Below are 16,393 nucleotides of genomic sequence, written 5' to 3' on the forward strand. Positions count from 1 at the left end.
CGGCGTTCTTAAGTCCCTCAGCGCGGCCCCGCAGGTTCCGACCCCAGCCCCACACGGCCCCGTCCTCAGAAGCCGGCTGCGTGCTCGTGTTTGCGTGCGGGGAATGGGGGAAGTGCTGCAGCCCCACGCACCGCCCCGCTGCCTCTGCCTCAGTTTCTCTCCCGCGTGCGGTCTGCCGTTAAACAGCCATTGGGAAAGAGTAAGGGGGCACAGGGCGCGCCGGGCTCGGCGCCGCAGGAGAACCACGGCGGAGCGAGAGACCGGGAAGCGGAGCGAGACGAGGAGAGGAGGGGAGGGGCTGCGGGTGGGGGATCCCCCGTCGCCGTCCCTCAGCCGCTGCCCTCCCCGCCGCGCCGGCGCCTCGCCCCCCGCTCTGCCGGCGGCCAATCGGAGCGCTGCGCACGTGACGAGCGTTCCCTTCGATGACCTCATCCCTGGTGTGGGATGACGTCAAATTCAAGATGGATGGAATCACGGCGGCGGCGGCAGCGCGCGCGGGCGAACCGTGAACGGCGGCGCCGAGGGGGGCCGGCAGGGGGGGGCGCGGCCGGCGGCGGAGCGGGTGAGTAACGGCCGCGTCTCGCGCCCGTTTCGGGGGCCGCCCGCGCCGCTTGGGTCTCCCCGTGTACAAAGGCGTCTTTTCCTGACGTAACTCTGAGGTGGTTTTTTTTTCCCCCACCGAGTGGGGCTGCGGTCCCCGAGCGGGGCACTGCGCCTGCGCCGGTTACGAAACTCCTCTCCTTCTGCTTCGCGCACGCGCACTGCGCCGCGAGGAGGCGACGGGCGCCCGTTGCGCAGGCACGCACCTGCCACATAGACTCGCCGCTGCGCCTTCTGCGCATGCGTCGTGCCCCAGCTCCGCCTCTACACTGTCCCTTCCCCCCTCCCCCGCCGTAACTGCGCCTGCGCGGAGGCGATGGACGGAAGGTGGGGGGGGCGGGGTGCCTGCGTGAAGGCGCATGCGCGGAGCGCGTGGGGAGCGGCGGGAAGGGGTGCGCGCGGTGCGCCGGGCGGGTGGCGCCGGTGGTGCGGGGTGCGCCGACAGGCTTCGCTGCTAGTGCCGCTCCACGGCGGTTTTGAAGCGGGGCTTCGCTGTGGGCTGCGGGTCTGAGGGTAGGGAGGAGTTGAGGGAGCTCTGCACGTCCGAACTTGTCTAGCGATAGCATAACTCTCGTTGTTTTGTCCAGACTGGATGATGGCTTGGGTGAAGCATGAAAGCTCCGCAATGCTTCCATCTTCGTGGCTTAATTTCGCGAGGAAAGGCGTGCTGTGGGACTTCGAGTAGTGGACAAGCACTTGTTAGTAGCTAAAGTGGCACTCTTCTGAAAGCTGTCCTCTTCTTGCTGGGGGAGCACAGTGGGGCAGCTCATCTGTCAGTAGGAGATTGCGGTCAATTATATAATCTCACTTCTTTTTCTGGTTTTCCAAGTACAGCAAAAATCTTGTAGTTGTGATACTGTACGATCTTTTATCCTTAAAGCAATATTACTGTGAAAATACAGGTTGTGGGCGTTGTTTTTTTTAAAATAACAATGCTTTCGAAATTACATTAGGAGTAGTAAATCTGTATTGCAGATAAAAGCAAGCTCTGCGCTCAATCTGTTTTGCCTAAAGGCTGCTAGTTACAGTGTTCAGTTCTGACTTTGCTCAAACTGACAATCTAACTGCTTTGACTAAAATTTTCCACCACCCTTATGCCGATGTTCTTGGCATAGGGAAGGGGGGGAAAATTCTGAGCAAACCTTAGCAACTGTTTTTAAAAACCTTGTTTGCAAAAAACAAATGATGTGGCTATCACTTTCTCCCTATTAGGGTCTAGCACGCTTTTCTCTCTTGAGTCTTTTCTTGCACTCATGACAGAGAGTTGTCCTCTCAGATGAGTGTTTGGTGTTCTCTTCCTGTAGAAAGTCCACCAGCAATAGCTAGACAAGTGTGTTTGAAGAATTTACATGTCCCTCAGTGTGGGCTTGCAGGGAAATATCCCAACCTTTGGAGAACTGAGATATAGGCATGTGTGCCAGAAGAGAGTTTATCAGGGGTCTCACCAGCTGTGAGCTTCTCAGAGCCTGCTGGATCCAAGCTCACCCCTGTGGATGAAAACTGTGTCTCTTTTTCCAGTGTGTAATTGCTCTTCCACTAATTTCAACATTGCCTTTGATCCAACTCAGAAATCAAGTGGTTATGAGTTAGGTGTTTTATTTAAACACTTACCGTAACTTATCCTTTAGTACATCCAGAGAAGCTGTGGTGCCACATCCCTGGAGGTGCTCAAGGCCAGGTTGGATAGGGCCCTGGGCAGTCTGAGCTGGAGGGGCAGCCCTGCCCACAGCATGGGTTGAGATGGATGAGCTTTGAGGTTCTTTCCAAACAAGCCTTTCTTTTGATATTAGCAATTGAACTTAAAGCAGGAAGAGGTAGTCATTTGTAAGAAGCGCCAGGAGATATTTGTGCTATACATTTAATTGTACACAAAGATCTTAAATGAGACCATTTGTGTCCTCTCTACTCTGTATCACCAGAAGCTTGGTATTGCTAAGACATGGTGTTTTCAGGGCTCATCTTTTGTGTGTATGCAATGCTGGAGAATACTAACAGAATTAAACAGTTTGTGCTCTCATCATTTTCTCAGCAGAGTCTGCCTCTGCTTCCCTTACAGTTAGCTGACATCACACAGGAACATGCCAACATTTGGGTTTAGCTGTACAACTTTACAGAAAGCCATTGTGCTGCATTGAAGTTGTTTGTTTTTGAACTTCAATAGCTGTGAAGCAGTTACGATTTAAAAACATCAGGTAATTTCCATTTTTAATTTTCAAGGTTTTGAAAACTGTTCTGTCTGCAAAGTAGTGATAACCCCGGTCTGTTAGTGAGTGCGGTCTTAACAGGGGGGTAGAGGGAGGAGGAGCTTGGTGGAGGATGTGGGGCTGTAGTCACCACAGTTTGTGCTGCATTTGGAGGTGCAGAGCTGTGAGTCACAGGCCGTAGTTGCAGCTGTTTTCAACTCCGTAAAATTAATTGTCAACTTTAGAGAAGTGAACTGCTTCGTAATGAATGTTGCTACCCTGAACGGTCAAAGAACCTTGGAAAGTTGGATTCTTCATATCTTGTCCGTTATTTACAGTGGCTGAAAGGAGTTTTCTTTGGATAATTTCAGCAAGTGCGTTCTATGAATCTTGAAAATTGCCAAATTGCTCGCTTGGCAGTTTTCTGGTTTCCACACATGTTCCAGCTTTTATAGTAGTTCAGCATGCTTCACATTAATTTGATGACTTTTTACCCTTATATTTTCATTCTTGTGCAAACATTAGTGTAAGAAATTGCATTTGTTGGAAATAATCTTACATGGGTTCCCTTCCAAAATATACTAAGCCAGTAAAAAGCACTTTAATATTAAGAGGAATATTTCTGTAATTATGATTTGTCATTTTTACTATCCCAGCAGAATTGAAAGTAGTATGTAAATAGAATTTTATTGTGACATAGACCAGTTAAACAAAGAGCGGCTCATACAGCGAAACAGGTGACCAAATATTATTCAAGCATTACCAATAAAATAATAGATTCAACCTGTAGAAAGAGTGCAGCTGTACAGATTTGGTGTGCATTTCTCCTTCTTCAAATTCTTGATTTCATTCATTTCTTATTAAAAAACAAACAAAAACATAACAAAAAAAAAAACCTCTTAGCTGAAATATTGCTGGGGATGAGCTTTTTGTTCAATGATTGTAGTGTACGTTCTGCCATCAAGTCTCAGGGCTTTTCCCATGAGATTCTGATGGGGAGTGTTACAGAACTCAGAAGAATGAAAACTGAATACCTCCTTAGGAAAAAGGATTTTAAAATGTGTTGATTTTTATCTGCAGCAGTCTGGATGATGAGTTGTATACCTTGCTGTTGAGGTGCTGGGGCCAGGACAAATATCGTATCAAACCATGGCTAATCTCCATGAACTCTTCCAAGAAGAGTGAGAAGAGCTCCCAGCCAGCACACGTTCCTGCCCTCTCCCTTATATCCTGTGGTTGTGCAATCTCCTAGTGAGCTGGATCAGCTTGCTGAGCTGCCAGTGAACTTGTCTGTCCTTAGAGGGGGAGGAGGTGCGGACTGATCCCTTCAATCCCTGATTAGATTGGACTGAGACTAAGGTGAAATCACACCCTTAAGTGCTGCTTGTTTGTAAACAAGAATGTGAAGGGCATTGTGGTACACAGGAGACTCTGTAGCTTGGAGCTGTTGTGAGAGTCAGTTGGCAAAATGATGGGTATGATCTGAATGTGAAAGACAGCTTCTGATTCCTGAACATCTAGTCTATGTTATGATAAACGCTATTCTGTCTGTAGTGGAGGTCAAAATTAAGATTCTGCAATAGGACAGAATTTCTCCTTTTCCTGACTTTAAATTTCTATTTCTGTTGGTGCACATGTATCAAATAGTCGGAAATTAATGTATCAGTTTCACATGTAAATATATTACTTATCTGATTTTATGCCTGTCTTCATAAATCTCTCTTGGCTGCCAACGTCCTGGAAATGAGAAGATATATCTTTGTGGAATTTTAGCTGTTGTTGGTAGTGGAAAACACAGCAATATCAGTTGAAATCATGTTTTTCAAAATCTAGAAAGACAAAATCCCTGAGCTTGCAGCAAGAAATCACTCAAATGTTTACTTAGAAAAAAAATCACAGAAGTACAGACAATCTTGTTCTGTAGGTTCAAAGCCTTTACTTAAAGCTTTTGTTATGTGTCTGTGAAAAGACAGTGGACAAGCTGTAGTCAAGCTCAAATAATAACATCCAGCACAGGGTACTTGAGTAGAAGCTTAAGCAGCATAGATTTCTTTTGCATCTGGACTCTTGATTGATAATGAGACTTCTTTCCACTTTGGGTCTGAAGCCCTGCGTGAGCAACCAAAGCCATCAAAGCCTCTGCAGAGCACTCAGCCAAGCGTGACACCACAGGAAGCCTCTTGTGTGCCTAGGCTGGGCCTCACCATTCATATCTCTCTGGGTTTTAGTGGGTTTCCCCCCACCACAGTTATGCATGTATTTCCCACTGTTAACTCTCCCTCATTGTCTGTCTCATCTGTGTGCATTTCTTCATCCTTCACTGCATTTTCTGTCATCTGTGGCACGTTCTTGCTACAGCACTGCATCATTAGGTGTTACAGAACACACTTTCCTACTGCCACCCCGAGGACACTATTAAAGTGGCTTTAGCTTACAGCTGCGTGGTTATAATGGATGTCAGCAAGCAACAGCAATGTCTTATTTCAGTTGCTTATGTGTTTGCAAGCATAAGATGTTATGATGAACTTTTTTCATACATCTGCCTGATTCTATTTGTTAAGTTTCAGCCTGAGTGACTTCGTTGCTTCTGAAAGTGAAGTTTCAGATGGCAACGCCGATGGAGTGACTTGCTGACAAAGAACAGGCAGTTTCACTGCTTCTCTTACAGCAGCTCTGATGCATCTGACCTCTCCATGAGTTGATTAAGTTTCTCACCTCTAAATTCGCAAATATATAGAAAGTTGGGTTGATTTATGTTTTTTTTTTTTCCTGCCTCATTTTAGGGAGCTGACTCAACTTAGTGGGAGGTCACATGAGGAACTGAGCTGGTAAGAGGCAGAAGACCCCAGGGCTGGGAGCAGGAGGCATGAGAGTAAGGGACAGAGGATGGAAGGGGATCTCACACTTTGAAGGCAGGGAGCTTGTGAGGATCAATGAACTGCTGAGCCCAAGAGAAAGATTCTTCACTCTTCACTGTGAAGAGCTTTTGTGAGTAGATACTTCCTTTTTTTTGCAGTCACTTGAAGTCAGAGGTGTCTTTTTCTGTCCTTGTTCAAAACAATCTTGCTCTTATTATTGCAGTCCTGTATTAGATGTGGTACTTCAGTCTCTGAAGGCTGATATCAGTAGAGGGCTGTTGAAGATCTGACAGTAAAATCATTTCCTCATCTCCCAAAGGTGCTGCTGCTGCACCTCTTTCTCCTGGATCTGGAGTCTCACCATCACTATTCCTACTGAGGACTGACTCGCATGTATCACCAGAGCACAGACAGTGAGAGATGTGGTACACTCTGTCTCATTGACATCACCCACACATCAGGGAACAAAACAGGAGATAGCTTTCTTTCAAGACAGTACTGAAAACAGTTGGAAAAATTGGTTGGAAAAGAAAAAAGAAGCAGATTATCAGTAAAGGGCTTAGGCAGTTAGTGGCAAAATAACCTTCAGCCAAGGAAGTATGGTTCCTCAGACACCTGGAATCAAATCTGTTGTTTACACACAGTTAGGCATGCCATTTATAAAGAAGTTGAGTGCTGTCACAGTTACATCAGCTTTAATGGCAAACTGCTATAAGAACCTCTTGTATTCCCAGTGCTGCTCCGCTCCCAGTTTGCCTTCTCTTCAGTAATGCCAATGCAATTTTTCCTGGGATTGAGCTTTACTACGAGAAACGACCAGCATTTGAAAAGAAATATTTGTTCTCTGTGTATTGTCTGACCTGTCTGTTCTGTAATGCAGACCTGCAAATATTTGTTGTAGCGTAGCTGCAGGAGTTGTGACCAGCAGCATGCAGATAGGATGAACCAAAGGGAGCAGGAAACTCTCCGATTAACTTTTACCGAGAAGTGTTCATACAGTGAAATTTTAGTATGCTGAACGTTTACACTGGTAATCTTGTGGGCTTTTTGTTTTATTTTTTACATCTGTGTTAAAAGGCTTTCTGATGGCCTGTGTAAAAGTGTTGAAATGGTTCTGCGTGACCAGTTCTGGTTTTGTTTTTTAATATACCATAACTTACTTTATTTCTGACCGTTGTGTTTAAAGACTGTGGAGATGAAAGTCAAGCACTGCAAGTAGGAGAAACCAGGATTAAAGCTGCCTTTGCAGGATTAATTTGGTCCCCTGCCAGTTGTGTATGTTGCAGCCTTGGTTACTGTTTAAAGTGCCCGTTGTACCAAAGAGGTCTGCCTCCTCTCGCACGCAGAAGAAGCTGTGCTCTGCGATTGAAATGCAAGATTGTGCTAGATGCTTAACTCTGCCTTGTGTAATGTAGTACATTTAGGGTGTCCTACGAATAAAAAGGAGTATGTAGGAAGGAAAATGGGTCTGTTGGATTCCATTCTAGATGTGTGGATTTTATACCGATCTGTAGAAGTAGCATTACTGTGTTACGAGGAATAAAGGAACATATAGTAACTGCATGGTGTTTTCTTCAGGTGTCTTACAGAGTACTCAAGGCCTGGGTAAAGCAGATTAAAATGAAAGGTTTGAAAATACTTCAGAACATTTGACCATCTGCTGCCCAGCGTGTCCTTGAGGTATGGGTTCAGCTGCAACTTCTAGTCTATGTTTCTACCACTATATTTTAGTTCAAGTTTCCTTCAGAAATACATTATTGTTTTGTTATCTCGGTAGACTATTTAATTGATAACACAGACAAATCATTTGAGTATGTAAACTCTGCTTCTTTAAGACGAAACTAAAGGGAAGGATGTATTCCTGGAGAACTTGCTAATAACATTTTGAGTGTTAACCAGTGCACAGACCTCCAGACTGGACTAGAGCTGTTTGAACACCACCATTTCACACTGCAGAGGTATCCAAAAAATAGCTCACGCTCTAGATGGTACTTTAAAGTCAAGCATAAAAAGCGGAAAAAACAGATGGATTTCTCACATTCATAGAAGCGTAACTGTTCTACCTTTTTATAACTATCTGAGGTGAACTAAGGATAAATTAGTGTTGATGAAGTAATGCTGCAGCGCACTGTAACAGTTAAGAGGCAGATCTGAACAGGAAACATTGCTATTGCCCTGATACTGTGAATTCATTTATCAGTTTCAGATGTAAAAGTGGTAGCTCAGTCCTACAAAATGACCAATGTCCTGAGACACTGTGTCCAGCAGACTTTAAGTCATCTTCTCAGCATCACCAATTTAGACTTCTATCACTGCTTCTTCGCCCACCGGTTGCAAGATTTCCCATTCAGTAATTACAGGGTTATAGCTTCTTAATTTTTTATTTTGATAAAATTGTCAGCTTTGATTGAAAATGGATCAATAGTGAAACCTTTTTGTTACATTTGTAACCTTTTGTTACATTATATACTACAAAAATACTACATTTTTGTAGTATATATCATAAATGTCTTAAATCAAGTGCATAAAGAACTGATTTTAACAGACACATAATTTACTTGTTTTTCATCTCCGCAGAGGAAGGTAGTTAAAAATTTGTGCTACAGGTTGTCTTAAACAGAACTGTAAGAGTGTCCATGGCAACAAAATAAAATTGGATATTCCTGATTTTTGTGTATGTGTACATGTGCACAGATATATAAAATTCAATCCATATGACAGAAGTTGTTGGCTCAAACTAGTTTAAAACCTGTTTGTCTTCTCTTGTTAAGACCTAGTCAGGAGCAGCCTGTTGAGTTACAGAGACATCCTGCAGTACAGAGTGGGCTGTGTTATGAAGCAACGTGGGGGTTTCTGCACTGTGGTTTAATTTGTGCTTATTGTACTCTTGATGCATCTGTGGGTAATTTTAGGTTATGGGTGTAAACTCTGCATATAAGCTAATGAATAAAATGGGGAAATCAGTTAACTGATTATTTTCCAGCAGGAGCAAAATGCTGCTGGGATAATTCAATTAATCCTGTTAGTGCAGGTATAAAAACTAAATGCATATTTCATAGCTAGAACTGTATACGTGTTAACAGTCATTAAATAAGCAGACATGATGAATTAGTCTAGATTATAGGTGATAATTCTCCCAATATTCATGTCATTTTCGTCACCCAATAAAAAAAGTAACAGCAAAAACCTTTTAATTTGTTCAGTTAGCAGGAAACTGTTAGGGTTGCTTAGCATTAAAAAAGTGACTAGTTATAACTAACTTTAGGTATGTGTCCTTGCTTTGGTTGGGATAGAGTTAATTTTCTTATGGTGGCTGGTATGGTGCTGTGTTTGGATTTAGGATGAGAATAATGTAGATAGCACACTGTTGTTGTAGTCGTTGCTGAGCAGTGCTTACACAGAGCCAAGGATGTTTCAGCTCCTCATGCTGCCCAACCAGCAAGGAGCTGAGGGTGCCCTGGGAGCAGGAAGGAGACAGAACCAGGACAGCTGACTCTGGCCCATGTAGATGTCCCATAACACATGGTGTCATGCTGAACAACAAACCTGGGGGAGCTGGCTGGGGGACTGCTGCTTTTCTGGGACTAACTGGGAATCAGTCAGATGGTGGTGAGCAATTGCACTGTGCATCACTTGCTGTCTTCTTTTCTTTTTTTTTTTTTTCCTTCACCTCCCTGTCCTTATCTGTCTTTATCTTAACCAAGGAGTTCTTAGATTTTTACTTTTTTCAGTTCTCCCCCATCCCACTGTAGGGGAATAAGTGAACATCTACATGGTACCTAGCTGCCTGGTGGGCTAAACTGCAACAGTATCTGGTTCAAAAGTTTATTGAAGTAATTGCCAAGGTAGATCTTCTTAAAGATAAACCTGAGAAAAAGATGATCAAGTGAAGCCACTAAATGGAATTCCTTCATCTGTTCTCTACCTGCAGTGTAGCTGTCCACAGTACCACCCCCATCCCCCATTAGATGTGATATTTTTAGTGTAAGATCAACTGAAAGTATTTGGAAGTGTTCTTTAGCATGAGCTGCTTCTAATGCTTGCACTCTGCTGAAATGAAACAATATTATGTTAACTCCCATACCTTTCCTTCAAAGAAGCTGTTTTCTTCAGCAATACTGATGGTCGTTTAGCTTATGAAGTACAGAGAGATTAGGCTCATTTACATTATCTCCAACAACTGTCTACGTAAAGCAAGTTCTGATAATTTTTTTTATTACTGTTCTCTTTCAGAAACATCAGAATCATGGAGGGGCTCTTGCATTACATAAATCCAGCACATGCCATTTCACTTCTAAGTGCACTGAATGAGGAGCGTCTAAAGGGACAGCTATGTGATGTTGTTCTTATAGTAGGAGATCAGAAATTTCGAGCTCATAAAAACGTTCTAGCTGCCAGCAGTGAATACTTCCAGACTCTGTTCACAAATAAGGAGAATGAATCTCAGTCCGTGTTTCAACTTGACTTTTGTGAACCAGATGCTTTTGATAATGTGTTAAACTACATTTATTCTTCGTCCTTGTTCATTGAGAAGGGCAGTCTTGCAGCTGTGCAAGAACTTGGCTACAGCCTTGGAATATCCTTTCTTACAAACATTATTTCAAAGAGCCCTCAAGCTCCTTTTCCAGCTTGCCCTGTTAAGAAGATACTATATCAAGATGAAGATGAAAGTAGTTCTCAGAAGAGGAGTGTCATCGTCTGTCAGAACAGAAGCGAAGCACAAGGAAAGAGTGTAAATCAAACACAGCATGATTTAAGCCATACTTCTAAACCTTTGCCCTCTGTTGCTGTCAAAACTAGCATTAGACCACAAGTAGCAAAGCCAACTGAAACCCTTCACAATTTATCACTGAATGAAAGGAGATGGCTAAAAGAAAACCCTGTGAGCTATACCAAGTTTCATGAGACTTCTGGAACTGTAGAGGATCAGAGCAGAGGTAGCTTAGTGAAAAGGAACACAGTGTTGCCTCAAAAACCTTTAGCAGAGAAAGAAATTGCAAGCGATGAACCAGGAAGCAGTAGTCAGCTATTAAGAGGAAAGGCTTCAGAGTTATTAAAAAGACCACGTCCACCAGTCTTATCTCTGCGTGGCTCATCGGAATCTACGTTTTTGTTGCGAGAGGCAGGAAAAGGAAATGGTCAAGGTGAAGATAGGAATTTGTTATACTACTCAAAGTTAGGACTAGTAATCCCATCTGGTGGATCTGGTCATGAAAACCAAAGCATTGACAGAAGCGGTCCACTTGTAAAAAGTCTCCTTCGAAGGTCACTGTCTATGGACAGCCAGGTTCCTATTTATTCACCTTCTGTTGACCTAAAATCTTTGCAGGTATCGTCTTCCTCCTCACCAGGAACTACGGATTCCCAGAAGGTATTTAATGTTGCGTCTCAAAAGGCATGCTTGCAAGAGTCATCGGAGAAGTTAGTCTTAGATGAAAAGCCACAGGTAATGCACCCACATCGCCTTAGGTCTTTCAGTGCCTCTCAGACAACTGATAGGGAAGTTGCTTCCCCTCTCACAGAGGTGCGAATAAAAACTGAACCTAGCAGTCCACTTTCAGATCCATCTGAAATAATAAGAGTTACAGTGGGCGATGCATCTACAAATAAAGACTTTCCTTTTAAAACTGAGGATGATCGTAAGGAACCAAGTAGACTTCCAGCAAAAAGGAGATTTCAGGCTGATAGAAGGCTGCCATTCAAGAAACTCAAAGTGAATGAAGAGGGTTCTCCTGAATCAGAAGAAAATTTTGAGGAAGGCTCAAGCCCTACACACCTTGATGCTGATTTTGCCGATTCTGATGTCAGTAAAGATGAATACAGTGAGATGGAAGAAGCAAGACCAAATAAAAAATTTAAATGCAAACACTGCCTTAAAATTTTCAGGTCAACAGCAGGTCTTCATCGTCACGTTAACATGTATCATAATCCTGAAAAGCCCTACGCTTGTGACATATGCCACAAGAGGTTTCACACAAATTTCAAAGTGTGGACGCACTGCCAGACACAACATGGAATTGTGAAGAATCCCTCGCCAGCTTCCAGTTCACATGCTGTTTTGGATGAAAAATTCCAAAGAAAACTGATTGATATAGTGAGAGAGAGAGAAATTAAAAAAGCTCTAATAGTTAAACTAAGACGTGGCAAGCAAGGTTTTCAAGGACAGTCTACTTCACAAGCACAACAAGTCATCAAAAGGAATTTAAGGTCAAGAACCAAAGGAGCCTATATTTGTATCTACTGTGGAAAAGCTTATCGTTTCCTCTCTCAGTTCAAGCAGCATATAAAAATGCATCCAGGGGAAAAACCAATTGGAGGAAATAAGGTTCCTAAGCAGAAAGACCACATTCATATTGAAAGTCCTGTAGAAAGCAAGGAGATTTATCAGTGTCGTCTCTGTAACGCGAAGCTCTCTTCACTTATTGAGCAGGGAAATCATGAGCGACTCTGTAGAAATGCTACTGTCTGTCCTTACTGCAGCCTTAGATTTTCATCCCCAGAGCTGAAGCATGATCACGAAAGCAAGTGTGAATACAAGAAGCTTACTTGTCTTGAGTGTATGCGCACCTTCAAATCATCCTTTAGTATTTGGCGTCATCAAGTTGAAGTTCACAATCAGAACACAATGGCTCCATCAGAGAACTTTTCTTTACCTATCCTGGATCACAACGGGGACATAACTAGTTCGTCAAGGTTGCCTCCTCAGTCAGAGTCTAATAAAATAAACAATTTTGCTGCAAAGGAAGACGGAGTATTCAGTGACTCATCAGAACAGATAAATTTTGATTCTGAAGATTCCTCTTGCTTGCCTGAAGACTTAAGTGTTTCTAAGCAGTTTAAAATTCAAATCAAGGAAGAGCCTGCAGATGACGTAGAGGATGAGGTCACTGAGACAAGCAGAGAACCAAAGGAAGTAGTCTCCAACAAAGATGCTGGTTTGTGGCCCTGTGAAAAGTGTGGGAAGATTTTCACTGTACGCAAACAGCTGGAGCGTCACCAAGAGCTCTTATGCTCTGTGAAGCCGTTCATTTGTCATGTGTGCAACAAGGCTTTCCGAACCAACTTCCGTCTGTGGAGTCACTTCCAGTCCCACATGTCACAGGCTGCAGAGGAGTCCGCAAATAAGGAGCCTGAGGTATGTCCACCAGCCAATTCCCCATCACCACCACCTTTACCTCCACCCCCGCCACTACCCAAAATCCAGCCTTTGGAGCCTGATAGTCCAACGGGCTTGTCTGAAAGCTCCACTACTACTGAAAAATTATTTGTACCACAGGAGTCAGATACACTCTTCTATCATGCTCCCCCGCTCTCAGCAATCACATTTAAAAGACAGTACATGTGTAAACTCTGTCACAGGACTTTCAAGACAGCTTTTAGTCTTTGGAGCCATGAGCAGACACACAATTAGCTTTCTGAGATAACTTAAAAAGCTGATCTGATGGAGGTTGTTTTGGGGGTCTCAGATGTATGCCATGTAAACTTGAAATTTAAGAGGATCAAAACAACAGTGATGATGGAAGATTCTGAATTTGTGATGCTGCTCAGATTTGGAGATTAAGGTAAACTAACTTTGTTAGTCAGTAGAAAGCTGGGTAATTGAAGTTAATATAGACTGGGATCTAATAGTAACAGAATAATTTTAATTTCTTTTAACACTGAAATGCGATCGCATCTGGATTGTATGCATGGATCTTCATCCTGTGATGTTGGTGTGTGCGTGTGTATTATATATAGAGTTATATATTAAATGGAAGAGCAACAACAATTTGGATTCTAACTGTGAGTTCATAGTGGTGAAATACTGTAACCAACTTCATTGTTCATTGTTTTTTTTTTGTTTCGTTTTTTCTTTAAGAAACCAACACAGAAGCTCCATATAAATAGCTGCCATGCACTTGCAGTTAGGGAGGAAGTGGATGGAGTGTCTTACTGTATTGACGTAGGTCTTAGAGATCTTTAGCAATAACCAATAAACCTCAAGTTTCAGTAATCCCAATATTATTGGATACGAATGTTTGATATTTTAAGGGAGCATAAAATTGTTTTGTTGTTATATGGAACTTGTGCAAATTAAAGTAGAATTTAAAATCAGCAATATTATTAATAAGATTTTATATTAAATTTAAAAAAATAGCAGCAAGCCTGCTTTCAGCCATTTAATTATACGTTTCTAAGAAGAACTGGGGGGAGGGGGTACATCGCTTTATATAACATCCCAAAGACTAATTTACTATGGTTATTTCAGTAGCTAAAGTCATTGTATTAACAGCCATCATAAGGCAAATGTTACTGTTTGTAATATGAACTAAGATTGAATGGATGTCAGATAAGTTTCATAATTTTGTTTCCACTATTTGTACAGCTGTTTGTAATTCTAACTGCAGAGGAATGTATAACTATTAAAAAAAAGAGAGAACTTATTAAGGGATAGAAGATGACTTGTGTTCCTGCACTCAGAAATAAGCGTGGCCATGAGTACAAAGATAAGTTTTAACACAAAGTAAAAATGTAAATATTTATATAGACATCTGTATAAATGAAGAAGTATGTATTTGAAATTTGTATTCAGCGTGCATATCCAGCTCAAAGCAGAAGAAAAAACGTCACATTACTATTGCTGTATTTTATGAATACAATGCTTAGAATATTCCTTTCTGCTGCTTCCTATCCTTTGTGGTACTGTGTTGCCGTTTTCTAATTTGTTGAAAATGATGAGAATAATGCGCTGCAGATATTTTGTGCAGTTCCATTATTTTACCACAAATCACAACTGGAGCATTTCGTGTTAAATAGGAGCATAGGTATTTATTGGAAGCTACAGCAAGGGTCCAAAATTACCCTATAAGTCAAAGAAAAATGTTTACCCAGAAGTCATGGTAAATTAAGCAAAAAATTGTTATGCTGGAATTTAAATTAATTGAGTAGTGCTGGATTGCAGTGAACAATGAGAACATCAGTGATGCAAATGGTATTTGTGGTCCTGACCAACTTTACCCTGGAAGCTGAGAGACTGGGGATGCAATCCACACTATCTAGTCAGAGCCCAGTGTTTGTTCATTGAGAGGAGGAAGAGTTTGGTCACCAGTTTCAGTGTGAACCAGAGTGAACCAGCTTTAGTTCTATTTGGCTCTAATTGTGCATTTTTTTCAGCATCCTCCACTCAAAGTTAAAAAGAATTGCTTGCTCATACCAGCATTTAGTGGAATAAAGCACCTATGTAACTCTTCAGAATCTGAGGATGAACGCCCTCATTTAGGTACACGCTGGAAAATATTTTTCTCAGTGTAAGTGCAAGTGTGCCACTGTTAGTTTTCTCCTAACAGAATTTTTTAGTGTTTTTCCTGCAATTAAGTTTAAAAATACAGGCTCAGCGTGGACCCCTGGCTTTTTTTTAAGCTACCAAAAAAAAAAATGCACTATTCTCAAGCCTCTTGTTTCGTTTCTCGATGAAAATATAACGTTGTTGATAAATGTTTTTTTTTGTCCTCTTCCAGGCAAACTTGCTCTCAATTTAGTCACGTTTGTTTGTCATTATCAGTTAAATCATTTAGGTGAAATTGCAGTTGGAACAGGATTCTTATGTACTTGTTTGATATTGAGATTTTTTTGTATCACCTGATAAGGCTAAATTTATTTCTTAAAAGAAAACACATCAAATGCTTACTGCACTTAACCTGATCTAACAAAATGAGAAAAATGTGAAGACTTTCTTAGAGTGTTTTAAATGTATGAAAGAATTGTTTGCATAGGTAATAGGAAGATGTTCTTGCAAACTGGTACCTAAGTTTTCACCAATTCACAACAGCATAGTAGTTTATATCCAGCCTTTTAAAAATCAGTGTAGTTTCTAAAGGAAAACGGCAACTATGATGACTGCAATATAGTTGACAACTTCCAACTGGGAATCTGATATATGGTGTGATGATTAAAAAAAACCACACTTAAAATCTAAAGTTCATACAGTATCTTTGAAGAAACGTTGATCTTGCTAGTATGCTCTGTATTATATTAAAAAAAAAAAAAAGTTGGGTCTAAATAGGCTCTTCAGATAAGCTTTTCTTCAGATTTTAAGTTCTCTTTTTAACTTCAAGCGTGCTCTGTGTTTAGTTTTGTTCTTTAAATTCAGTTCCTGCTTCGTAAAGAATTAAGGGTATCTGAAGTTTAAATATGAGATGTTTATATAGTAGTTCTGGTTTTCTATTAGCTTTTATACAGTACCTTAAAAAACCCTTGATAGAAGTGTTTATTTTGGAGGATACAGAATAAATATGCTTCCACTTATATAACTTTAATATATGTTTAAAAAGTTAAATTATGGAAAAAAAATGTTAGTTGCTTGTTTATAAATATCTTCTGAAGAGTGTCTGGCTTGGCCACAGCCAAAATAAAAGGCAAATTTATTGATACAAAAAGCCTGTCATATTTTGTTTAATTTTGTAATTGTGTGCTGTAGTGATGCAAATACAGAACTCTTGCTGAATACAAGAAGGGTTTTTTCTTTAAATTTGTGACAGGAATGTGCAGATGTTTTAATATATATAGATTAGATTTTTTAATTTTTTCCTTTTTGGTTATTTTTGTAGTTTGTCAGGTAAATCTCTGAGATCTATACTGCTTCAGTGGAAGCACAGTGAAAACTTCTGTTGCATTTAAGAGAAGCAGGGTTGAGCCATGAAATACATTTTGTTTTGGGACTTCTTTTCCTTTGAGGCACTGTGTTGGCAAGGGTCTAAGCATGGGATTAAGTTC

General features: G+C 41.4%; 1 protein-coding gene across 2 annotated transcripts; it reads left to right on the top strand.

Annotated features, from left to right (window-relative positions):
- The first annotated feature begins 472 nt into the window (after nt 1-472).
- ZBTB21 (zinc finger and BTB domain containing 21) lies at nt 473-15,057 on the top strand. 2 transcript variants are annotated; one of them, XM_065741656.1, is made up of 3 exons: nt 5,686-5,771; nt 7,220-7,321; nt 9,875-15,057. In XM_065741656.1, the coding sequence occupies exon 3, from the start codon at nt 9,888-9,890 to the stop codon at nt 13,050-13,052; it is 3,165 nt and encodes a 1,054-aa protein (XP_065597728.1). In that variant the 5' UTR covers nt 5,686-5,771; nt 7,220-7,321; nt 9,875-9,887; the 3' UTR covers nt 13,053-15,057. The 2 variants fall into 2 exon arrangements, with proteins under 2 accessions (XP_065597727.1, XP_065597728.1); XM_065741655.1 differs by lacking the exons at nt 5,686-5,771; nt 7,220-7,321 and adding an exon at nt 473-562.
- The last annotated feature ends 1,336 nt before the right edge of the window (nt 15,058-16,393 follow it).

Source organism: Cyrtonyx montezumae, unplaced genomic scaffold (genome assembly GCF_038088225.1).
Source record: "Cyrtonyx montezumae isolate F1298 unplaced genomic scaffold, pur_monq_1.0 scaffold_3, whole genome shotgun sequence".
Taxonomy (NCBI): Eukaryota; Metazoa; Chordata; class Aves; order Galliformes; family Odontophoridae; genus Cyrtonyx; species Cyrtonyx montezumae.